The sequence below is a fragment of the Scyliorhinus torazame genome, chromosome 2 (assembly GCF_047496885.1).
Source record: "Scyliorhinus torazame isolate Kashiwa2021f chromosome 2, sScyTor2.1, whole genome shotgun sequence".
In the NCBI taxonomy this organism is placed as follows: domain Eukaryota; kingdom Metazoa; phylum Chordata; class Chondrichthyes; order Carcharhiniformes; family Scyliorhinidae; genus Scyliorhinus; species Scyliorhinus torazame.
This window is the reverse complement of record NC_092708.1, coordinates 318,208,645-318,234,679: the sequence shown is the minus strand read 5'-3', so window position 1 is coordinate 318,234,679 and position 26,035 is coordinate 318,208,645. Positions and strand designations below refer to the sequence as shown.

General features: G+C 52.8%; 1 protein-coding gene across 3 annotated transcripts in view; it reads right to left on the bottom strand.

The window, feature by feature from the left end:
- Window positions 1-26,035, bottom strand: part of slc35f4 (solute carrier family 35 member F4) — a 277,382-nt gene that overhangs the window by 87,432 nt on the left and 163,915 nt on the right. The window contains exon 1 of one of the 3 annotated variants that reach the window (XM_072489464.1): window positions 21,061-21,378. The exons of the other annotated variants lie outside the window; for them this stretch is intronic. Within the exon in view, the coding sequence (XP_072345565.1) occupies window positions 21,061-21,136 (76 nt within the window). The 5' untranslated portion in view covers window positions 21,137-21,378. Of the gene's footprint in view, window positions 1-21,060; window positions 21,379-26,035 lie in introns of those variants that run through there. 3 annotated transcript variants of the gene reach the window in all.

Below are 26,035 nucleotides of genomic sequence, written 5' to 3'. Positions count from 1 at the left end.
TCCAATTAATGAAGCTGATAGGGCACAGCCCCAGAGGGAGGTTGACCAGTCCCTGTGCTCCATGGCCGCAAGCATCGAGACTCATGTCGAGACGAGAGTGGGCCTCCAGGACTGGCAGCGCCAGGTGGCAGGGGAGCCCCAGGGCTTTGCTCCAGTTACACCCCATCCCACAGAGTAGCCCGGGGGCCATCGGGCACCCAAAGGAAGGAGGTGGGCCCGTGCTGGTGGCTCCAACAGTGGAGATGCAGGGAACACCACAGCACCTCGGACTCACCCCGTCCTGTCCCTGGCGCATCCATTGGGCGGCGGGCAAAACAGGGTGACACTACGTCACATGGAACACCCTAGCAACTGCCAGGCCTGGTCGCTCCAGAGGACGCTAAAAGGGACCCATGTTACAGGGTGCACCACCATGCCGTCCTGCATTTTCTACCTTGTTGCCCACGCACTTAACCTGTCTTTATCTCTTTGCATAGCTTGCATTTCCACCTAGTTTTGTAGCATCAGCAAACTCAGATACATTAATCATTGTCTGTTCACTTAAGCCATTAATACAGAGCGCGATCTAACCAAATTCGTTCTAAGTGAGGTAGCGAGCGGGAATTGCTGTATATTTCCCAAAGGCCGACACGACGAGGCCGCCATTGGTATCTAATGTTAATTAGGACACTTAATAATGCCCCATGGGGTTCACACAACAAATAACTGCCCGCCAGCTGATTCGCCGGGGGAGTACTTAAACCGATTCTACAGAGCGAATTCTTTTTTTATATATTTAGAGTACCCAATTCATTTTTTCCAATTAAGGGGCAATTTAGCGTGTTCAATCCACCTACCCTGCACATCTTTGGGTTGTGGGGGCGAAACCCACGCAAACATGGGGAGAATGTGAAATGAAATGAAAATCGCTTATTGTCACAATAGGCTTCAAATGAAGTTACTGTGAAAAGCCCCTAGTCGCCACATTCCGGCGCCTGTTCGGGGAGGCTGGTACGGGAATTGAACCGTGCTGCTGGTCTGCCTTGGTCTGCTTTAAAAGCCAACAATTTAGCCCAGTGTGCTAAACCAGCCGCTGGGCAAACTCCACACGGACAGTGACCCAGACCCAGGATCGAACCTGGGACCTCGACACCGTGAGACTGCAGTGCTACCACTGCACCACCGTGCTGCCCTCAGAGCAAACTCAAGGCAGCACGCAGCCATGCCATCACGCAGACCAGCTCTGCGATTTGGGGATGCCGGCCTGGCCAGACTGATAGATGCGGTGGAGTTTAGGAGGGGCACCTTGTTCCCCCGAGGGGGTTGGAGGGTCAGCCACAGGCCACCCAGTGCCTCCTGGGAGGCAATGGCAGCAGCCGTCAGCACTGGGAATGTGACCAGGAGGACTGTCACCGAGTGTTGCAAGAAGATCAACAACCACCATCGGGTCGCACGGTGAGTTGGCATCAGCCCCCTGGCACTGGTCCCACCTGTCAGCCCCGGACGCTACCCCCCCCTCCCCAGCGACCTTGTACCTGACACCGCACCCCCAACACAATAGCCCGCCCGTGCCCCAGCACACCCTGGCAAGCGCCAGCACACACCACCCATGCCCAACAGTAGTGCCCAAACCTGTTGCCCACCATGTCACCACACGATGCATGAAGCGTTCGGCTCACGATGCCCCACTCTGTTTCCCCGCAGGAGAAGTTGCCGCACAATCGGCAGGAAAGGGCCCAGAGGGGGGTTGGGGGGGGGGGGGGGGGTTGCCGGACCTCAGGGCCCTTAGCCTCTACGAGGAACGATCTCTGGAGGTCGCAGGGATGGCCGAGGATAGGTGAGCCACCGACATCGAGCTTGGCCACACAGTTGCCGATGCACATCAGTTGGAGGCAGAAATGTCCAGACGAGACAGCAGTCTGAGGTCTGCTGGATCCCAGGACCCAGTCGAGTTCCAGTCAGATGCTGAGCCTGTGGACCAGGCAACCCAGGAGCTGATGCAGTCAATAGCGTGGGGCCATGAGATTCAGAGGGGGATGTCAGCGAAACTCCAGCAGGTCCATAGCTGACTGGAGGAGTCCCAGAGGCTAAGAATGCAGGAGATAGCATTGGCAATGTATGGCACCGAGGTCAACACTGCTAGGGTAGCATCCGCAGTGGAGAACCTGGAGCATGATGTCTGCAGCATGAGTGGTGATGTCCAAGGCGTGGATTAGTCAGTGACGGCCATGGCTGAGGGCCTCGACAGCATGTCTGAATCTCTGGGGGACGTATTCTTGACGCAGGTGGACATTTCTGTGGCATTGCGGAGCATGTCCCAGTTTCAGGTGGACCATGCCAGGCACTGCAGAGCATGTCCCAGTCTCACCTGTCGATTGCCAAGGCGACGCGGATGCGGAGGATGTGGTAAGCAGCAGGCTGCCTCCATCTCCGATGAGCATCCTGTGATCACACCTTGACCTAGCAGTGGAGTATGGAGCACTAAGCGCATTGAGGACCACTGAGAGGGCACTGGGGAGGGACGGGTGGGGGGGGTGGGTCGGCACCATTGTAAGTTAACGACAGTTGGGATCACTATTGTAGTTGAACACCATTAAAACACGTTACACCTGAGACATGGAAAGCTTCCATCACATTATTTTGCATTGCCGGCCAGCCTGCACCCCTCCGACCCCAGTTGCCCTCCACACATTCCCGACCCAGGTTCCCCTGGGCTCCCTGCTAATGGGATCCGAGGACGTGAGTAGCCGTCTTCGAAATCAGGCAGTCAGCCCAGGGGCAATGGGGTCACCACTTCAGAGCGCTGGGGGGGGATGGGCTCAGTCGAGGGGGTTGTACCACTATTGTCCCGCCACCAAAGCGGAGGCTGAAGGGGGAGAATCCGGGGTGGCAAGGGCTCAGTTGGGGGCGTTGTGCCACCATTGGGTGGGATGGGGGTCACCTGCGGGCCCGGCATGCCACCCCCCAGATCGTGTATACCCATAACAGGGGCATCTCCAGCTGATGCTTGTCTGTCCCACCAAACACCCCATGACAAAACCCAGTCCATGGTAACACTCCCACCCTTTGTCGCGGGGATATCCCCAGTGCTGAGGTTCAGCTCTTGAGAATGTTGGCTGCTGCCTCTGTAGTTTTGATGCCTCTGGAGTTCAGGCAGAATTTCCAGGCCCCACAGCCTGATGGGGATGCTCGGCAGTAACAACCAGCTGCTTCATGGCATGTGCAACCACAGGAATGCACTTGGGAGCTTTGTAGTGCTCACATTACTAGAAGTGCCAACTCCCTTTCAGCAATAACCTTCAGCTGTGCGGCCTATGACCGCCATGGTCAGTGGGAGTTAAATTTATCTTCACCATATTAGCACAGACAGGGCTCTGTCACGGGGGTGTTTGGTGGGACAGACAAGCATCAGCTGGAGCTGCCCCTGTTATGGGTATACACGATCGGGGGGTGGCATGCCAGGCCCGCAGGCACTGCCCCCCCCTCACCCAGCCCAGGAGTAACCCCCTTCTGTGACCGCTCACTGGGGAGCCGGTTAGATCACGGCGGACTGTTCACCCCAACCTCCCCATAAGGGGGCCATTGAGCACCCCCGCTCCCCGCACCCCACCTCACACGGGCAGGGCACCCCTGGGCCTGAACCTGGCATGGGTAGAATGCCAGCCTGGCACCTTGGCACTGTCAGCCTGGCAATGCTCCCTGGGCTCCCTTGCAGTGCCAGGCTGGCACCATGTGGCATGGCCAATGTGCCTGGGTTGCATCAGTAGTGCCAGGGTGCCACCATGCCTGGAGGCTGACCACCCGGGGGCCTCCGAGTGCCAGGTAGAACCCCAGTACCATTCCCCCTGGACCCTGTTTGTGGGGACCAGCGAGGGTGGCAGATGCCAGGTGGTCATTAGATCCAGCATGGCTAAGTGGGTTCTTAAACTCACTGGGTCTCGCCCATTGTGTGAACCACTTCTCTTCAACGCCTATTTGGTGTTTTTGGTGCTCCTAGATTTATCCTGTTCCATATGTGAGAACAACTCTCCACTTGCCCATAGTTCTCATTCGGGTTTTCTTCCTACTTGCATTTCGCACATTGTGATGGAAGATATCTCTTATTATTGTGAATATGTGGCTTATCAAGGGTTCACCTTGCAATTTAGCTTTCTGTGGAATTACATTTTCATCGGTTTCCTTCTTTGCCTCACTGAGGTGGTTGCTCCTCTGTTTCAGCATCATCTGGTTAATGGTTGCACTGGCCACAGATTGCAGCACGTGTGCTGTGGAGTCTTGAGGTATCTTAGCAATAGATGTCAGAACCGGAGTTCGAGGCTCTTCTTGCAGCTGGTTCCACTCAAGGTATCATGGTCACTGTCATGTTTTGTAGACAGCAGATAAGAACGATGAACTACTGAACATCTAGTTTAAATAATTTATCATGAAACAGCTGCGTGATAAAGACTATTAGGATAAATAAAATAATAAACTACTAACACTAACTATTATAGAGCTACTGCAAAATACATCTATCCTGGGCAGCACGGTGGTGCAGTGGTTAGCACTGCTGCCTCATGGCGCCGAGGTCCCAGGTTTGATCCCGGCCCTGGGTCACTGTCCGTTTGGAGTTTGCACATTCTCCCCGTGTTTGTGTGGGTTTCGCCCCCACAACCCAAAGAGGTGCAGGGTAAGTGGATTGGCCTCACTAAATTGCCCTTTAATTGGAAAAATGAATTGGGGACTCTAAATTTATATTACATTCCGGAATGAAAATCCCTGATCTTTAACCTCACCTACGAAGCTGTGTTTCCTTTTGGTGTGGTAACTTGACCTTGTGAAGTATCTTGGGATCATCTATGCATCTGGTTATCGTAGCTTTCCAAAGTTTCCTGTGCAGTTACCATTAAAACACTGTGCTGAGACTGCAAGACATTGATCACGCCTATGGCGTCACTTGGCTCCACAATGCTGGCATGGTCACCTACCCTCTAGTGGTTGGTTAGGGTATTTCTTCCCTTGGCCTGGTATGTCCCTGCACCTTTGCTGTTTTACTAGATGGGCAGTGGGGGTTGCTTTGTACCGAGGCTTGCTTTCACCCCTTAACATGGATCTGTACTGTTAAACAGATTTCACGTTGCCTGATAATCTGAGTGGACATTTTAAGGTCAAATCTTCCTTAGCTTGAAGCATGTGTTAGAGTGCATCGTCCGCCACTCTGACAACAATTCTGTCCCTGATTAGCTCTGATTGCAGGACACCATAGTCACCACCTTCAATCATTCTGTGCAGCTCATTAATGAAGGAGTCAACAGGTTCCCCTAGCAGTTGAACATGTTTGTTAAACTTTGCTTTTTCAAGGATCTTGATACTCCTCTGATTAAAATATGTGCGGCAAGACCGTAAAACTTTGCCAAATTTTGCTGAGGGTTCAATGATTCCTTATCTAACTATTATATCATCGGCTATTGGACCTACCAAACAAAACAGCATGTTAATTGGTTCAGCTTCTGTTTTTTTGTCTAGACCTGAGGCAATCATGTATCTTAGGAATACCTTTCTCGGACTTCCGGTTGCGGCTATGCGGAGCTAAGTCGCACGTTCGGCAGCTCCCACAAAAAACGGACTTTTGGGCTCTTTTCAGGGACCCCCAACGGCATTTTTCCGACGTTTCCCGCTGTGGGAAGGAGAGTACAATAGTTCCCCGACAGTATATGGCTTTTACCAGGAGCGGGGCGACTAAAAAAAGTAGTGGTGGACCCGAAGAAGGTGCGAGGGAAGAAGAACAAAATGGCGGCAGGTGGGGACCAGGCAGCGTGGATGCGGTGGGCGCAGGAGCAACAGGAGGTTATCCAGCGCTGCTTTAGGGAGATTAAAGCGGACCTACTTGAGCCGATCCGATAAAGGCTTCCATCGATAAGCTGCTGGAGACACAGATGGCCCAGGGGGTGGCGATCCGCGAGGCCCGACAAAAGATCTCCGACAACGAGGACGAGATCCTAGGCCTGGCGGTAAAAGTGGAGGCGCACAAGTCGCTCCACCAGAAATGGCAGGAGCGGTGCGAGGAGATGGAGAATCGGTCGAGGCGGAAGAACTTGCGGATTCTGGGCCTCCCGGAGGGGCTGGAGGGGCCGGACATGGGGGCCTATGTGGTCACCATGTTGAACTCGCTGATGGGAGCGGGGTCCTTCCAGGGGCCCCTGGAGCTGGAAGGGGCCCATAGAGTGCTGGCGAGGAGGCCCAAGGCTAACGAGCCTCCGCGGGCGGTGCTGATGAGGTTTCATCGGTTCGCTGATCGGGAGTGTGTGCTCAGATGGGCCAAGAAGGAGAGGAGCAGCAGGTGGGAGAACGCGGAGGTTCGAATATATCAGGACTGGAGTGTGGAGGTGGCGAAGAGGAGGGCCGGGTACAATCGAGCGAAGGCGGTGCTGCACAGGAAGGTGGTGAAGTTTGGCATGTTGCAGCCGGCGCGACTGTGGGTCACCTACAAGGACCGGCACCATTATTTTGAGTCTCCGGAGGAGGCATGGACCTTTGTTCAGGCCAAGAAGTTGGACACAGATTGAGGGTCGGGATGGGCGTTTGGGGATTGCGATTGATATGTTACTTTTTGAGGGGGGGTCCTCTGCTTTTTTTTTTCTTTCTGGTTGGGTGAGGGTGGTTAAGACGTTGGGGTTGGGCACTGTTTTGGTTGGGTTGGTCGGGAGGGGCTCTTGGAGGGGGGGTAAGAAAATTGGATGGAAGGGGGAGGTGGAGAGCCTGCGGATGGGGAATGGAAGAGGAGGGTGTGTCACACAATGGGAGGAGTCGAAGGAGAGGCGGGAGCGGCCGGGGTCAGCAGGAGTCAGCTGACTTGCAGAAGTGCAATGGGGGGAGGAAAGCAGCTAGGAGGGGTCCTAGCCAGGGGGGGGGGGGTGCGGTCGAGTTGCTGCTGCTATGGTCAAGGGGGAGCTGGAGCGAGTGGGGGGGTCAAGACGGGGGTCTGCCGCCGTGGGGAACGGGCCGGGCGTGGTGTGCGGGCGCGTGGCTGGCCGAGGAGGGGTTATGGCTAGTCGGTGGGGGAGGGGGGCGGGTAGCCCCCTGACCCGGCTGATAACCTGGAATGTAAGGGGACTGAATGGGCCGGTCAAGCGGGAACGCGTGTTCGCACACCTGAAGGGGCTGAAGGCGGATGTGGCCATGCTTCAGGAGACACACCTGAAGGTGGCAGACCAGGTAAGATTGAGGAAAGGGTGGGTAGGTCAGGTGTTTCATTTGGGGCAGGATGCCAAAATTCGAGGGGTGGCGATCTTGGTGGGAAAGAAGGTGTCGTTCGAGGCGTCGAGCATTGTGGCAGACGATGGCGGTAGGTACATAATGGTTAGTGGTAAGCTGCAGGGAGAGAGGGTGGTACTGGTCAATGTGTGTGCTCCGAACTGGGACGATGCGGGTTTTATGCGGCGCATGTTGGGTCGGATCCCAGATATGGAAGTGGGGGGCCTGATAATGGGGGGAGACTTTAACACGGTGTTGGATCCGGCACTGGATCGCTCCAGGTCTAGGACGGGTCGGGAGCCGGCGGCGGCTAAGGTGCTGAGGGGGTTTATGGACCAGATTGGAGAGGTGGACCCTTGGTGAGTTGCAAGGCCGGGGGCGAGGGAATTTTCATTCTTCTCACACGTCCATAAAGCTTATTCACGGATCGACTTTTTTATTTTGAGCAGGGCGCTGATAGCGAGAGTAGAGGATACTGAGTACTCGGCGATAGCCATTTCGGATCACGGCCCGCATTGGGTGGACTTAGAGCTGGGGGAGGAGAGGGACCAGCGCCCATTGTGGCGTTTGGAGGTGGGGCTGCCGGCGGACGAGGAGGTGAGTGAGCGGGTCTGAGGAAGCATGGAGAGGTACCTGGAGGCCACGATAACGGGGAGGTCTGAGTGGGGATGGTATGGGAGGCGCTGAAGGCGGTGGTTAGGGGAGAGCTGATCTCCATTAGGGCCCACAAGGAGCGGGGGGAGAGGGAGAGGCTGGTGGGGGAGATGGTGAGGGTAGACAGGAGGTATGCGGAGGTGCCCGAGGAAGGACTGTTGAGGAAGAGGCACAGCCTCCAGGCCGAATTCGACCTGGTGACCACCAGGAAGGCGGCGGCGCAGTGGAGGAAGGCCCAGGGGGCGGTTTATGAGTATGGGGAAAAGGCAAGCCGGATGCTGGCGCATCAGCTCCGGAAGCGGGACGCAGCTAGGGAGATCGGGGGAGTTAAGGACAGGGGAGGGAGTGTGGTGCGGAGTGGGGTTGGCATCAATGGGGTCTTCAGGGACTTTTATGAGGAATTGTATCAGTCCGAGCCCCCACTGGAGGAGGGAGGGATGGGCCGCTTTCTGGACCAATTGAGGTTTCCGAAGGTGGAGGAGGGCACGGTGGCGGGATTGGGGGCCCCAATTGGGCTGGAGGAGCTGACCAAAGGGATAGGGAGCATGCAGGCGGGGAAGGCACCGGGGCCAGACGGTTTCCCGGTCGAATTTTATAAAATATATATGGACCAGTTGGGCCCGTTGCTAGTTAGGACCTTTAATGAGGCAAGGGAGGGGGGGGCTTTGCCCCCGACGATGTCCCGGGCACTGATCTCCTTGATCCTGAAGCGGGACAAGGATCCCCTGCAGTGTGGGTCTTACAGGCCGATTTCGCTGCTAAACGTAGATGCCAAGGTGCTGGCGAAGGTCTTAGCCACAAGGATTGAGGATTGTGTGCCGCAGGTCATCCACGAAGACCAGACGGGGTTCATGAAGGGGAGGCAGTTGAACGCGAATGTGTGGAGGCTTGAAATGAAATGAAAATGACTTATTGTCACAAGTAGGCTTCAATGAAGTTACTGCGAAAAGCCCCTAGTCGCCACATTCCAGCGCCTGTTCGGGGAGACTGTTACGGGAATTGAACCGTGCTGCTGGCCTGCCTTGGTCTGTTTTCAAAGCCAGCGATTTAGCCCAGTGTGCTAAACAGTCGTTCTATGCGGACGACTTGCTGTTATATGTGGTGGATCCGGTGGGGGGAATGCCGGAGGTAATGAGGATCGATCCCTCAGGGAATTCGGGGATTTCTCGGGGTACAAGCTCAACGTGGGGAAGAGCGAGCTGTTTGTGGCCCACCCAGGGGACCAGGAGAGGGGGATTGGCGAGCTCCCACTAAAAAGGCTTCTGAACGTTATCATGATGCCGGCGAGGGAGGGGGAGGCGGAGATAGTGGTGGCGATGGATGCTGAGAAAGCCTTCAATAGGGTAGAGTGGGGGTACCTGTGGGAGGTGCTGAAGAGGTTCGGGTTTGGGGAGGGGTTTGTCAGGTGGGTTAGGTTGTTGTAGGAGGTCCCGATGGCAAGTGTGGCCACGAACAGGAGGAGATCTGAGTACTTTCGATTGCACCGAGGGACGAGGCAGGGGTGTCCCCTGTCCCCCCTGCTCTTCGCACTGGCGATTGAACCCCTGGCTATGGCACTGAGGGAGTCGAGGAACTGGAGGGGGTTGGTGCGGGGTGGGGAGGAGCATAGGATGTCGTTCTATGCGGACGACTTGCTGTTATATGTGGTTGATCCAGTGGGGGGAATGCCAGAGGTAATGAGGATTCTCAGGGAATTCAGGGATTTCTCGGGGTACAAGCTCAACATGGGGAAGAGCGAGCTGTTCGTGGTCCACCTAGGGGACCAGGAGAGGGGGATTGGCGAGCTCCCACTAAAAAGGGCGGAGAGGAGCTTCAGATATTTGGGGATCCAGGTGGCCAGGAGCTGGGGGGCCCTGCATCGGCTTAATTTCACAAGGCTGGTGGAGCAAATGGAGGAGGAGTTCAAGAAGTGGGACGCGTTGCCGCTGTCCTTGGCGGGTAGGGTGCAGTCAGTCAAAATGACTGTGCTTCCAAGGTTTTTGTTCCTGTTCCAGTGCCTCCCCATGTTTATCCCGAAGGCCTTTTTTAGGCGGGTTAACAGGAGTATAATGGGGTTTGTGTGGGCGCGAGGGACTCCAAGGGTGAGAAGGGTGTTCCTCGAGCGGAGTAGAAATAAGGGGGGGGGGGGGGGGGGACTGGCACTGCCCAACCTCTGTGGGTACTACTGGGCCGCCAATGCGACGATGGTGCGCAAGTAGGTAATGGAGGGGGAGGGGGCTGCATGGAAGAGGCTGGAGACGGCGTCCTGTGTGGGTACGAGTCTGGAGGCGCTGGCAAAGGCGCTGCTGCCGCTCCCTCCAAGGAGGTATACCACGAGCCCGGTAGTGGCAGCTGCCCTCAAAATCTGGGGGCAGTGGAGGTGGCACAGGGGGGGAAGTTGGGGCCTCGGTGTGGACCCCAATACGGGGGAACCACCGGTTCGTCCCAGGGAGGACAGAAGGAGGGTTTTCAGGGTGGCACAGGGCAGGGATACGAAGGGAGACCTGTTTGTGGACGGGACGTTCGCGAGCCTGGGTGAGTTGGAGGAGAATTATGGGCTCCCCCCAGGGAACACCTTCAGGTACTTACAGGTAAGGGTGTTTGCCAGGCGGCAGGTGGTGGAATTCCCGCGGCTGCTGCCATGCACAGTACAGGACAGGGTGCTCTCAGGGGTTGGGCAGGAGTGGGGAATATCTCGGAAACTTACCAGGTGATGCAGGAGGAGGAGGAGGCCTCGGTGGTGGAGGTGAGAGGTAAGTGGGAGGAGGAGTTGGGAGAGGAGATCGAGGAAGGGACGTGGGCAGATGCCCTAGGGAGGGTGAACTCTTCATCTTTGTGCGCGAGGCTCAGCCTCATACAGTTTAAGGTGCTGCACAGGGCACACAAGACCGGGACAAGGATGAGCCGGTTTTTTGGGGGTGAGGACAGGTGTGTTAGGTGCTCAGGGAGCCCAGCAAACCACACCCATATGTTCTGGGCTTGCCCAGCGCTGGAGGAATTTAGGAAGGGCGTAGCGAGGACGGTGTCGAGGGTGGTAGGATCCAGGGTCAAACCGGGCTAGGGGCTCGCAATATTTGGGGTGGCAGAGGAGCCGGGAGTGCAGGAAGCAAAAGAGGCCGGTATTCTGGCCTTTGCATTCCTGGTAGCCCGGTGAAGGGTTCTTCTTCATTGGAAGGACGCGAGGCCCCCAAGCGTGGAAGCCTGGATCAACGATATGGCGGGGTTTATTAAGTTGGAGAGGGTGAAATTCGCCTTGAGAGGGTCGGTACAAGGGTTCTTCAGGCAGTGGCAACCGTTCTTAGACTTCCTGGCAGAACGGTAGATATTGGTCAATGGCAGGGTCAACACGGGGTGTGGGGGGGGGGTTTACTTTATTTATGTTTATTTACACTGGGGGATCTGAGGGGGTGTATATATTTGCTATGTTGGCTCTGTGTTAAGTTGGGGTGTTAATTTATTATTTTCGTACAGGGGGAGGGGGATATGGAGGGTTGTCTTTTGACTGTTTTGAATTTAACCCTGTTGGTTTCCTTTTTCATTTTGTTATTGATATTCTGTGAAAACCTTAATAAAAAATGGAGAATACCTTTCTCCAATTTTGTGACTGGTCTGGGCCTTTGATGGGTCCAGACTGGTCTGGTAAAGTAGAATTTTGATCCATGGTCATTTAAAATTTAAAGCATGTATATCTTAAATGCTGCGAGGAAATCCAAGATGGCGCGGTACACTTCTTCTCAATTAGGTTTCCGGTTGTTGACGGTTTTGGCAGGCTACCGCAGTAACGTCGTTCGCGACTTCTGTTTTAAATTTTCAACAGCAACTCCCTGGTTCAACCTTTCTGAGTCTTCCCCGCAGTATCTATATATCATTGGGTTGTGAAACTGTTGATTCCTAAGTCTTGTTGGATCTGTTGTCTGCTGATTATTTGTTAATGTAATTTAATTTCTTTTTCGATTGGAGCAAGCTTGACTACCGCAAGCACTTACTGCAGATGTGGTTTCCGTGGATCACACTGGTGTCCATCAGCTTCCATATTTTAAAACTGCAACACATCACCTGCCCTGTCATTTTTATAGCATTTTATTCAACTAATTGGGTTTCTAGTTTAGAAATATAACTGAACTTTTATCTGCAGTCATATTAAGTTAAGTACTTTAACTTGTTCAGTTAGAAATTTAATGCAATACTTATATCTCCCTGGTAGGGGTATAAACAACGATCCTGTTTAAAGGGATAAACTCGCCAAGTAACCACCTACCTGCTCACCTAATTAATGTCTTTGATCATTCACCAGCTACTGGAGGCTGAAAAAAGGTATAACAAGCAGCACCTCCTTCGCCCTCTACACTAACTTCCCAAGTTAACACTTGTTCCTTTTCCTCTCCAGTCTGTGCTCTCACCTCACTAAACAGACCAAAACAAAGTCCTTCAGTAGCCATCCTTTCAGACTCTGTATCAATTTAAATACTTTATATACTGTCATGGGAGTGTCCCTTTAAGAAATGTTTTGTATTATCAAATGGCTTCAGTGATGTCATTGTGTGGGTGGAGCTGGGCTGTGGCTCTGGGCTTTTTGTTTCTTTTTTGAGCTGGGAGCTGGCTGTGGCTCTGAGTTTTACTTTTGTTTACACATTTTGGAAGCTCGATAAAGACAGAGAAGTCTTGCGCGTGTCTCTCTCTCTCTGCATGTTAGAAGGTGTCTCCAGATCACTTGATAATTTAACAGTGTTAACTGTTTTCTGGAAAGAATTCAAACCTACTGTTTTCGTAAAAGAGTTTTCTGGTTTATGAATGTTGTTACTTGATTGAAACAGTTAAGGGAAGTTATCAAGGGTTATATATATATAGAGTACTGTAGCTGTGCGGGGTATTTATGTTTGTAGTTGATAAAAATGCTTACTGTGTGTGTTTATAAAAATGTTAACTGAATTTGTAGAATAAACTTTGTTTTTGATTAAAACTGCTTAAGTGAATAACACCTGAAGGGTGCCCTTGTGCTCCTCATAACCAAAATCTATAAACAGTTGTAGGTCAGGTGAACTCCCTGATATACTTTGGAGTTTTCTAAACCCTGGCCCATAACAATACTTTCAATATACTTTGTGTCTCAATATGGGGATATTGTAAGGAACATAAAGGATTAATGTAATGTTACTACTCTAGTCGCTAGATGGTGCTATAGAGCAACCATGTAAATATCATTTGCCTTCTTGACTTCTGGGAGAGAGTGAGAAAGGGTGGAAGGGACCCAGACTGAGTAGATGTGAGATAGTTTAGCTGATGGCATAGTTTAGTATTGTAGAAGTGTAGTGTATTCTTTACTTAGCTAATTCCTGAGCAAACGTTCGAATCTAATAAATGTAAAGATTATTATTAAATGTGGTGTAATAAATTAGCTTTGTTTGTTAAACACTGCTTGCTGTTCTTTGTCAACACTGCAACTTTCACCATCCTGAAGAACAATATAAAGAACACAACATGGTACCAGGAGGAATTGCTAAAGGGATTTAGTTAGGTTTAGTAAAGTTAGAAAGAAGATTGTCGAAATAAAACTTTGTCAAAAAAAAATTATTTGAAAAAGAAATCAGCACTCTACAGTCGCATCTAGCAGCACCAAGTGAAAGAAGCAAAGATGGAAGATCTACAGACTCCTAAGCACTTCAAGACTACTGGTAAACTGGATGTGAATTGGAAACGTTTTAAACAGCAACTTCAATTATATCTCTCAGCTTCAGCTCTTGAGTCAGCCAGTGACCAGCGGAAAATTGCGCTGTTTCTCACTGTGGCTGGACCACAAGCCATAGAACTGTTTAATGCGTTTACTTTTGAAAATAGTGACGATCGGAAAAATTTTAATGTGGGAATGGAAAGGTTTGATCAGCATTGTAAAGCTCAAATGAATGAAACATATGAGAGGTATATGTTTAAAACTGGACCCAGGGGGAGAGGAGGGGGACATGGGGCGGTTTCTGAATGAGCCAGAATTTCCCCAGGTGGAGGAAGCAAAGAGGCAAGCATTGGAGGAGCCCCTGGGACTGAGGGAGGTACTGGATATTATCAGAGGTATGATGTTGGGCAAGACCCCTGGGCCGGATGGGTACCCGGTGGAAATTTATAAGGAATCTGCAAGGTGAAGCGCTGGTGAAGGGGGAGTTGCCGGAGACGATGATCACGCTAATCCCCAAAAAGAGGAAGGACCCGGTGGAATGTGGGTCGAATAGGCCCATTTCACTATTGAACACAGATATGAAAGTATTGGCTAAGTTGGTGGTGGGGAGAATGAAGGATTGTGTCCCGGGGGTGGTTGCAGAAGATCAAACAGACTTCATGAAGGGCAGGCAGCTCGCGAGTAATATAAGACGGCTGTTGAATGTAGTGATGAATCCATCAGGGGCTCTGGTACCGGAGGTGTTGGTGTCCATGGATGCGGAGAATGCATTTGATCGGGTGGAGTGGCGGTACTTGTTCGAGGTTTTGGGAAGGGTTGGGTTTGGGCTGAGATTTGTGCATGGGTGCGGTTGCTGTAAGTGGCACCAAGGGCGAGTGTGAGGATGAATGATATGAGCTCACAAAGCTTTGACTTACACAGGGGTACGAGGCAGAGGTGCCCGCTGTCGCCGTTACTGTTTGCGCTGGTGATAGAGACTTTGGCGGTGGCTCTCAGGGTGTCGGCGGAGTGGCAGGGATTATGAGGGGGCAGAGAGAGCATTGGCTGTCGCTCTATGCAGATGACCTGTTGTATGTTTCGCATCCGCTGGAAAGTATGGGAGGGGTTATGGCCTGCTGGGGAGGTTTGGGGGGTTCTCAGGGTATAGACTGAATGTAGGGAAAAGCGAGGTTTTCCTAGTCAATGAGCAGGTACGGCGGTCAAATTTAGGGGGGTATGCCATTTACGGTAGCGAGGGATAGATTTAGGTATTTGGGGATTCAGGTAGCGGGGGAATGGACGGGGCTCCATAAGTGGAACTTAACGAAGCTGGTGGAGGACGCCAGGTAGAATCTTAAGAGGTGGGATACACTGCACTTGACACTGGCGGGGAAGGTCCAAGTGATGAAAATGAATATTCTGCCGAGGTTCTTGTTTATCTTTCTGGCTCTCCCGATCTTTATACCAAAGGCCTTTTTTTGGAAATTGGACACTATCATTTCGGACTTTGTATGCGCGGGGAAGGTGCCGCTGGCGGGGAGGGCCCTGCTACAGAGGCAGAGGCAGCAGGGGGGGTTGGTGCTGCCAAACCTGCTTCATTATTATTGGGCGGCGAATGTGGACAAGGTGCGGCAGTGGTGGGAAGGAGAAGGGGTAGAGTGGGTTAGGATGGAGGAGGAATCTTGTAAAGGGTCTAGTTTGAAGGCTATGGTGACGGCAGCATTGCCAATGGCTCTGAGTAGGTATTCAGGGAGCCCGGTGGTGCAGTCCATGGTGAAGATATGGAATCAGCTGAGGAGACATTTTAGGGTGGAAGGGAAGCCGGTGTTAACGCCGCTGTGTGAGAATCATGGGTTCGAGCCGGGGGATGGATAGTTTTTACAGGAGGTGGAGGGAAGTGGGGCTAGCCAAGGTGGGGGATCTGTATTTGGAGGGAGGGGTCACCAGTCTGGAGGAGCTAAAGGAGAGGATAGAGCTGCCGAGGGGGAGTGAGTTCAGGTATCTTCAGGTTAGGGACTTTGCGTGAAAAGTCTGGAGGGGCTTCCATAGGTTGCCGGGATACACTTGCTGGAGTGACTGCTGCTTCCGGATGTGGAAGGGGAGGGAAGAATTGGGGATATATACAAGTGGCTGGGGGGCAGGGAGGCGAGTGGATGGTGAAGATCAAGGAGAAATGGGAAGGGGAGTTGGGAGGGGAGATCAATTGGGAAGTACGGAGTGAGGTGAGGCACTGTAGGGTAAACGGGACCTCCTCTTGTGCAAGGATGAGCCTGATACAGTTTAAGGTGATGCACAGGGTGCATATGACTCAGGCGAGAGTGAGTAGGTTCTTCCAGGGGGGGTAGCAGATGAGTGTGAGAGGTATGAATGGGGCCAGCGAATCACAAGCACGTGTTTTGGGGTTGCGAAAAATTGGGAGGATTCTGGGCGGGAGTGTTCACGGTCCTAGCCAGGGTAGTGGAGGTGGAGGTGGACCCGGACCCTTTGGTGCTGATATTTGGGGTTTCTATGTGTATGTGTTGTAACCTGTTTTGATACATGTTTGTAATAAAAATACATTTTTTTAAAAAGTGTGCAGAACGGATCAGATGGAGAAAAGAATTCTCATTCCGATATTGAAGCACAAAAATACGATTTGGAAGACACATTCTTTGTTGACTCAATCAACATGATTGATATTGCTGATAAGCAACATTTAAAGTAGATATCATCTGTTCATTTAAAGAAAGATTGGAATATACCATTAAAAGTAAATGTGTCAAAAAAAAATTGAAGTTGGATACTGGAGCTCATGCTTCCGGATCATACTTCTCTTAGAGAAATGGTCCTCCTTCAATTAAAGCTACGAAATGCCAACTGAGGGACTACAATGGCAACATCATTAGCACAAGAGGATTGTGTTATCTAACAGTAAGCAACAATGAAATCCACCTTCCAATGCAATACGAGTTGGTTGAGACCAATAAATCGTCTCTGCTAGGTGTTGATGCTTGTTTGATGCTGAATCTTGTGAAAAAAATTCACGGCGCCAATCAATGTGTTAGTTCACAGCAAGGTGACATTGCTAAATTTTCATATGTAGTCACTGGAATGGGTATGTTCCCATTCACTTATAAAGTAGAGCTTAAAGAAAATGCTACACCAGTAATACATCCTCCGAGAAGAGTACCAGCCCTTCTCAAAGAACGTCTCAAGCAGGAAGTGGATCGGATGCAGAAACTGAACATCATATCCACGACAACTGAACCTACGGATTGGGTTAGTTCCATGGTCTGTGTAAGAAAGCCTAATGGAGATCTCCAAATATGCATAGACCCAAAGGATCTGAATAAGAATATCAGAAGAGAGCACTATCCGATACCTAAGCGCGAAGAAATTACAGGAGAGATGACACACTCAAAAACTTTTTCTAAGTTAGATGCCTCAAAAGGATTTTGACAGCTCCAACTTGATAAGTCCAGCAGAAATCTCTGTACTTTTAACACACCATATGGAAGATATTGTTTCAACCGCCTTTTGGAATTATTTCTGCCTCAGAAATTCTCCATCGAGCAATGGAGACCATTACAGAAGGTATTGATGGTGTACGTTGATGATATTATCATCTGGTCTGCAACACCAGAACAGCACAATTCCAGACTACTGCATGTGCGATGATGCGTTGGATCTGCGCCGGACGCCTACGCCAGCGGGGGATCAGTGCATCGCAACGGGGTCAGCGCCGGCCGCCTCTGCCAGCGGGGGACCAGGGGAACGGCGCGTCCGCCTCTGCCAGCGGGGGACCAGGGGAATGGCGGCGTCCGCCTCTGCCAGCGGGGGACCAGGGGAACGGCGCGTCCGCCTCTGCCAGCGGGGGACCAGGGGAATGGCGGCATCCGCCTCTGCCAGCGGGGGACCAGGGGAATGGCGGCATCCGCCTCTGCCAGCGGGGGACCAGGGGAACGGCGCGTCCGCCTCTGCCAGCGGGGGACCAGGGGAATGGCGGCGTCCGCCTCTGCCAGCGGGGGACCAGGGGAACGGCGCGTCCGCCTCTGCCAGTGGGGGACCAGAGCCTCGTAACGGGGTCAGTGCCGGCCGCCTCAGCCAGTGGGAGGCCAGAGCATCGCAACGTGATCACCACCGGCCGCCACAGCCAGTGGGGGACCAGAGCATCGCAACGGGAACACCACCGGCTGCCACAGCCAGTGGGGGACCAGAGCATCGCAACGGGAACACCACCGGCTGCCTCAGCCAGTGGGAGGCCAGAGCATCGCAACGTGATCACCACCGGCTGCCACAGCCAGTGGGGGACCAGAGCATCGCAACGGAAACACCACCGGCCGCCTCAGCCAGTGGGGGACCAGAGCATCGCAACGGGATCACCACCGGCCGCCACAGCCAGTGGGGACCAGAGCATCGCAACGGAAACACCACCGGCCGCCTCAGCCAGTGGAGGACCAGAACATCGCAACGAGATCACCACCGGCCGCCTCAGCCAGTGGGGACCAGAGCATCGCAACGGGATCACCACCGGCCGCCACAGACACCGGGGACCAGAGCATCACAACGGGGTCAGCGCCGGCAGCCTCAGCCAGCGGGGGACCAGAACATCGCAACGAGATCAACACCGGCCGCCACAGCCAGTGGGGACCAGAACATCGCAACGAGATCATCACCGGCCGCCTCAGCCAGCGGGGACCAGAGCATCACAACGGGGTCAGCGCCGGCAGCCTCAGCCAGCGGGGGACCAGGGGATCGGCGGCGGCGGCCTCTGCCAGCAGGGGACCAGAGCATCGGCGGCGGCCACCTCTGCCAGCGGGGACCAGAGCATCGCAACAGGAACGCTGCCGGCCGCCTCAGCCAGTGCGGACCAGAGCATCGTAACGGGATCACTGCCGGCCGCCTCAGCCAGTGCGGACCAGAGCATCGCAACGGGATCACTGCCGGCCGCCTCAGCCAGTCGGGACCAGAGCATCGCAACGGGATCACTGCCGGCCGCCTCAGCCAGTGCGGACCAGAGCATCGCAACGGGATCACTGCCGGCCGCCTCAGCCAGTCGGGACCAGAGCATCGCAACGGGATCACTGCCGGCCGCCTCAGCCAGTGCGGACCAGAGCATCGCAACGGGATCACTGCCGGCAGCCTCAGCCAGTGGGGACCAGAGCATCGCAACGGGATCACTGCCGGCCGCCTCAGCCAGTGGGGACCAGAGCATCGCAACGGGAACACCACCGGCCGCCTCAGCCAGTGGGGACCAGAGCATCGCAACGGGATCACTGCCAGCCGCCTCAGCCAGTGGGGACCAGAGCATCGCAACGGGATCACTGCTGGCCGCCTCAGTCAGCGGGGGACCAGAGCATCGCAACGGGATCACTGCCGGCTGCCTCTGCCAGCGGGGGACCAGAGCATCGCAACTGGAACACCGCCGGCCGCCTCAGTCAGCGGGGGACCAGAGCATCGCAACGGGATCACTGCCGGCTGCCTCTGCCAGCGGGGGACCAGAGCATCGCAACTGGAACACCGCCAGCCGCCTCAGCCAGCGGGGGATCAGGGCATCGCAACATGGTCAGAGCCGGCTGCTTCTGCCAGCGGGGGACCAGAGCATCGCAACTGGAACACCGCCGGCCGCCTCAGCCAGCGGGGGACCAGGGGACCGGCGGCAGCCGCCCCTGCCAGCAGGGGCCAGAGCATCGCAACGGGAACACCGCCGGCCACCTCAGCCAGCGGGGGCCAGAGCATCGCAACGGGAACACCGCCGGCCACCTCAGCCAGCGGGGGCCAGAGCATCGCAACGGGAACACCGCCGGCCACCTCAGCCAGTGGGGACCAGAGCATCGCAACGGGAACACCGCCGGCCACCTCAGCCAGTGGGGACCAGAGCATCGCAACGGGAACACCACCGGCCGCCTCAGCCAGCGGGGGCCAGAGCATCGCAACGGGAACACCGCCGGCCACCTCAGGCAGTGGGGACCAGAGCATCGCAACGGGATCAGCGCCCACTGCCTCTGCCAGCGGGGGACCAGAGCATCGCAACGGGGTCACGCCGACTGCCTCTGCCAGCGGGGGACCAGAGCATCGCAACGGGGTCAGCGCCGGCTGCCTCCGCCAGCGGGGGACCAGAGCATCGCAACGGGAATGCTGCCGGCCGCTTCCACCAGGGGGGGACCAGAGCATCGCAACGGGATCAGCGCCCACTGCCTCTGCCAGCGGGGGACCAGAGCATCGCAACGGGGTCACGCCGACTGCCTCTGCCAGCGGGGAACCAGAGCATCGCAACGGGGTCACGCCGACTGCCTCTGCCAGCGGGGGACCAGAGCATCGCAACGGGAATGCTGCCGGCCGCTTCCACCAGGGGGGGACCAGAGCATCGCAACGGGATCAGCGCCCACTGCCTCTGCCAGCGGGGGACCAGAGCATCGCAACGGGGTCACGCCGACTGCCTCTGCCAGCGGGGAACCAGAGCATCGCAACGGGGTCAGCACCGGCCGCCTCCACCTGCGTGGGACCAGAGCATCGCAACGGGGTCAGCGGCGACTGCCTCTGCCAGCGGGGGACCAGAGCATCGCAACGGGGTCAGCGCCGGCTGCCTCTGCCAGCGGGGGACCAGAGCATCGCAACGGGGTCACGCCGACTGCCTCTGCCAGCGGGGGACCAGAGCATCGCAACGGGGTCACACCGACTGCCTCTGCCAGCGGGGGACCAGAGCATCGCAACGGGAACGCTGCCGGCCGCTTCCACCAGCGGGGGACCAGAGCATCGCAACGGGGTCAGCGCCGGCTGCCAATCTAATTGTTTGCTCAACACAATATTCTCCGACCGATCGCAAATCCCGTTGCCGGCGTCAGGAAATGGGGAAAACCCTCCTTTATATATTTTAAATAAGAACAGTTTAAATAAACAATAATGTTGCTCTCATTTTCTGCAGCATCGTTTCTAACTCTCACCTGAACTTTTGCAAACTCGCCAAGAGGATTTCATTCTTTCTCAGAGGTATGATGCAATCTGTGTCTAAACTGCTTCAATATTTAGCACAATTAACATCTGGCTAGTTACAGGAGTTTTACAGTCAGTAGTAGATGAAACAGAGTCAACAGCCAGTCCCTTGAAATATAAAACCCACACCATGCTCTGAATAAAAGGTTCAATACAATTGCCCCGGCAAAGAAACAATTGAAAGCTATGCACCCACGTTCAAAGAAAGATTGATTCCACTGGGTTCTTCTTTAAATTAAACCTAATTGTAAATGGCACCCTGGCTGTTTAACCGGATCAGTGTAGATGTTAATAACTGTTCATTCATTCTTTATCTACTGACACCGACTCTAGTGTGAGGTGAGTCAATAGAGATTGGGAAAATCTGAGAGCGTTTGTACCAGAGGAACAATTCACTGCAACAACGGGAAATATATATTCCTTTATAATGCTTCTCCAACTCACTGCTAATATGTGCACTAAACACCAATGTAAGAACATATTTCACAGCAGTTTATCCCATCTCCCGAGATGATGATTCAAAGCAATTTTTAATTCTGTCCAGTAACTTTGATTTTAAAATGGAAGGACATATAAAAAGTGAGTCTCGCAGTTACCTTCTATTATCGAAGCTGTTAAAACTGAGGTGCGATAAGCCGTTAGCGGTGCCACTCTCGCCGAATGCTTCCTCATCTTCTGGAGTAATTCTTGGAGTTATTTGTACTTATAGATTCCTGTAGCTGCACATATATCGGATACCATGCTGGAAACCCGACGGTGAGGCTAAGTCTGTTGCCTGAACGATTGTTTGGAAGTGATGCAGCATGCTTTGGATACTGATGCGCTGTTTCCCTGGGAACCTCTTCATAACATGGTAACTGAGTCTTGACCTCTCTCAGCCTGAGTCTGAACACTTCTTTTTTGCTCGCACTGCTGCTATAGATAGGCTGGAATCAAAGCAGCAAGATTTGAACAGAGACAGAGCTAACCTCCCTGTGAATGCAACAGCAGTTGATCTGCGTCAGTGCAGTACCTGCCTGCCTTTTCTTAAAGAAATGGATACAACTATTGTTCTGCGGAAATACAGTCAGCCAGTCAAATGAAAAGTGGATTCATTTTTTCAAACTACAGGTTGAAATTTTAGTAACGTCCGAAACATTGGCTTGTCAATGAAAGAGAGGGTTGTCCCTTTGTAATATATTCCCTATAAACAAGAGACCTGTGAGGACAAAATAAACCATGAAATGAGATACCACTTAAATTCTTGTGATTCAGTTTTGTACCTTATGAAGATATTGCTTAATCGACACAGGAACCCAATGTGTTATTCGCGCATTGCGCCATTCTTTTTGGGTCTACACAAAACTCTGGGTTGGGTTTTATGCCTCCTCCTTTAAGGGATTGGATTTCCCATTTTTAGTCTCCAGTCTGATACTATTAACTTGCAGAATGATTTAATATATAAGTTAAAGATATATTGCTCAGGAACTGTGTAGGTGTGCTCATTAAGAAACTGGAGTTCCACACTGAAGGGAGCTGTACGCTGCCTCTGTTGGCCAGGGGAATTAAGGTGAGACAGGCCAATGTGAAGAATGAAATTGCAGTCCAAACCCTTCAGTCAACCTAATATCATCTGTATTCCAGTATGGAAAAAAAACTTAGGCCGGATTCTCCGTTGCCCGATGCCAAAATCGGGAACGGTGATCGGGCGGAGAGTGGCTCTTGACGCTGGAATCGTGGCGGGTGCCGGTTTGACACCGGGTCGCGATGCTCCACCCCCTCCAAATCGGGCGAGTTACCGACGGCGCGGCCCACGTGTGATCTCGGCGGTCATGAGCCTGGCGTGGCGGCTGCGGAGAGAGAGGGTGTGCGGACTAATTTCTCAAAATTGTTGATCACGACATTAATATTTTACTCTTAAAATTGAGATAGTAGCAGTAAAAATGGATCAAACAATTACCCAAGTTAAACATTTTCTACCTGACAACTGTTAGCAGAAAAAGATTTTTGTTGTTTCCTCATAATTAGCTTTATTAGACTTCAAACTTCCGCTAGAGTGTTGGGTACTTGCTTTAATTATTTTAATAAAGAACAACCTGGCATACATTGATGCGTTTTACGTATTTAAATCTTTTTACACTTTCAGAAGGTATTACAACAGGTTAGTAGTGACTGCAGTCAAAGGCTGGCCAAGCTTTAACTATTGGAATATTCACATCCCAGGAACTAAACAGTAGAATGATGGTTGACAGAAAACTGCCTGGCTACCTTGAAACTGGGGAGATCCACTATACCCTAGAGCATGGTTGCATCTGATCATCCTAGTAAAAGGATAATCAATCAGAGAGGCCAGCACATTCGATACAGATGGTTGAAGAGGTCTGATAAGCACCAGCACACAATTTGGCTTTCAAATAAATTGCAATTTAAGTAATTGATAGTTACTATGCAAAAACGTCTTCTGTCTTCACAGTCAACAGGCAAGTTTGAAGGCATGGGGGGAGGGGGTCAGGGAGGTGAGCTTGTAAAGACCAGCAGGCAGCTTTCTCACCACCCCATCTTGTCTGAAATTTTACAGGAGACGGGCAGGACGGTAGCATCGTGGATAGCACAATTGCTTCACAGCTCCAGGGTCCCAGGTTCGATTCCGGCTTGGGTCACTGTCTGTGCGGAGTCTGCACATCCTCCCCGTGTGTGCGTGCGTTTCCTCCGGGTGCTTCAGTTTCTTCCCACAGTCCAAAGATGTGCAGGTTAGGTGGATTGGCCATGATAAATTGCCCTTAGTGTCCAAAATTGCCCTTAGTGTTGGGTGGGGTTGCTGGGTTATGGGGCTAGGGTGGAAGTGTTGACCTTGGGTAGGATGCTCTTTCCAAGAGCCGGTGCAGACTCGATGGGCCGAATGGCCTCCTTCTGCACTGTAAATTCTATGAGATGGGGGAGGCATCAGTTGGCCCACCGACCCTTGGAAACTATTGAGGCCCTTAAGTGGCCTGGTTCATGGCCGCTTTAGGACCTCACCCTGTCTATGGCTGTATTTTATCTGCACTAGAGAGTGGTCTACACCATGTTGCAAGCCTGGAAGCCCTAGTTGGTATTGGGAAAAGAGAAGGGGGTCCTCCTTAAGGGTCCCCTGAATCCATTGGAGGTACTCCCCCCAAAGATCTCCTCCTTTTAACCCATCCCCTCCCAGCCTCTTGAACCCAGCCCCCCAATCCCGTTGCATCGCTCACTGAGTTCCTCGAGCCCTGGCTTACTCACGTTCCTGGAGTGGTGGGATTCGCTGCAGTCCCAGCAGTGGCCATCGTTCCCATCTGGTGTTGCTGGGTCTACAGAGCTTCTAGTCCTTTGAGTGGCTGGTAACACTCTAAGGTGAGAATGGCTTCCGAGATACTGGCAGAAGTCTCATCTTCAGACAATTAACACTGCTCCCAACACTAAATGCTTTGGGGCAGCGGTCAGGACTATAGAAAGAATCCCCTCGACCTTTTAGTTGGAGGAATGGGGACCATGGCTCCCCATTAAATTCAGCCCAGTGTCAGCAGTTCTCAGTAGAAGTATTTCAAATATTCCTATATTGGCAATTTTTTTGCTTTTATGATACAAGGAATGGGTGAAATCGATATTAATTTTTAATTGCAGACTTTGAGATTTGCTCATTTTTGGAACAGAACTAACACTTTAAAATCTGCAGCCCTTGGAATAAGGTGTTAATATTGGTGTCCATTCAACAGAACTGCTACAAAAGAGCTCTTCTGGGGCGAAATTCTCCGGTATCGGCGCGATGTCCGCCGACTGGCGCCCAAAATGGCGCAAATCAGTCGGGCATCGCGCCGCCCAAAAGGTGCGGAATGCTCCGCATCTTTGGGGGCCGAGCCCCAACCTTGAGGGGCTAGGCCGGCGCCGGACGAATTTCCACCCCGCCAGCTGGCGGAAAAGGCCTTTGGTGCCCCGCCAGCTGTCGCGGAAATGACATCTCCGGGCGGCTCATGCGCGGGAGCGTCAGCGGCCGCTCATGGCATTCCCGCGCATGCACAGTGGAGAGAGTCTCTTCCGTCTCCGCCATGGTGGAGACCGTGGCGAAGGCGGAAGGGAAAGAGTGCCCCCATGGCACAGGCACGCCCGCGGATTGGTGGGCCCCGATCGCGGGCCAGGCCACCGTGGGGGCACCCCCCCCCCCCGGGGCCAGATCGCCCCGCGCCCCCCCCAGGACCCCGGAGCCCGCCTGCGCCGCCTTGTCCCACCGGTAAGGTAGGTGGTTTAATTTACGCCGGCGGGACAGGCATTTTTGCGGCTGGACTTCGGCCCATCCGGGCCGGAGAATCGCGGGGGGGGGCCCGCCAACCGGCGCTTCCTGCCCCCGCCGAATATCCGGTGGTGGAGAATTCGGCAACCGGCCGGGGCGGGATTCACGCCAGCCGCCGGCGATTCTCCGGCCCGGCGGGGCGTCGGAGAATCTCACCCCTGTTATCTAAACCAGCGACTCATCGTTAATTACATCCATATGAAGCAACAAGAATATTTACCTCAGAGCACCTCATCGCACAGAATGCTAAGTGGAAATTTATTATATGAACTTCTGAATCTAACAGCACTGCTAAACCCAGTAGCATTACTCTTAAACTTTGAACAATCCAGTGAGACACATACGCAGCTTCACCATGGGTAAATGTCTGAAAGCAAAAGCATGCATTTCTAATGCTGTACAGCGTTGAAAGCCTTAATTTATGTTGCTCCCTGGAGTCAGACTTGATATTTTTTCCCTAGAGCTGCTAATTCTACTGTGTTACTCTGATAGCTGATGGTAAATCCTATAGTCTAACCATATGCAGTACACACAAGTATGAGTCAGTGACATTTAGTTAGTACAAGATTGCTTTTCTTCCATCACCAACAAAATGTTTTGTTTTCTTTTCAATTATTTGAAAGTTAGGGGAGAAATTTATATTATGTATCCTTTAGACAAAGAGCTTGACTGTATTTGTGTGTTTGGGAGGGCGAGAAGAACCATTTCAATGTGAATAACCATATAATTTACACTGTTGTTGGCGTTCAAACATTCTAGAGAATCAAAAGTATCAAGCTCGGAGAGGGGGAGGCAGACATGTCTTTCACATTCAGATTCGAGAATGATCCCTTGTTTAAAAGCCTTTTATTACCATAATAGAATTAAGAGGGCTGGATCGAGCCTCTGTCACAGTGAGGCACATCAGAGACTGTGGGGTGGAGTTTTGCAAAGAGCTGCAATGTCATGGGGATGCATGTTAAAAAAAAGTATTATCTGTAAAAGCTGCTCATCGTCCCGACAAAATGTTGGGGCCCCTCTTTGGCCTATGCAAGCCTACCGCTAGTGAATGCTTTCACAGTTGTAAAAAATAATAATTTTAGCCTTCCCCTGCTCTCAGGTTAATGGGATCCCATTAATTTAGTATGGTATTGCCGCCAGCCTCATTAGATAGGTGCAGTGTGAGCAGCGCTGACCTTGTTGAGAAATGTGTTCTTTTGGGCTGGATATTATGGGGTAGGGTGGATGTCTCGCTCTCACTCCCCCCCACCCCCTCGAAAGCAAAGTCAGCATGGAGCTAACCCATGCGG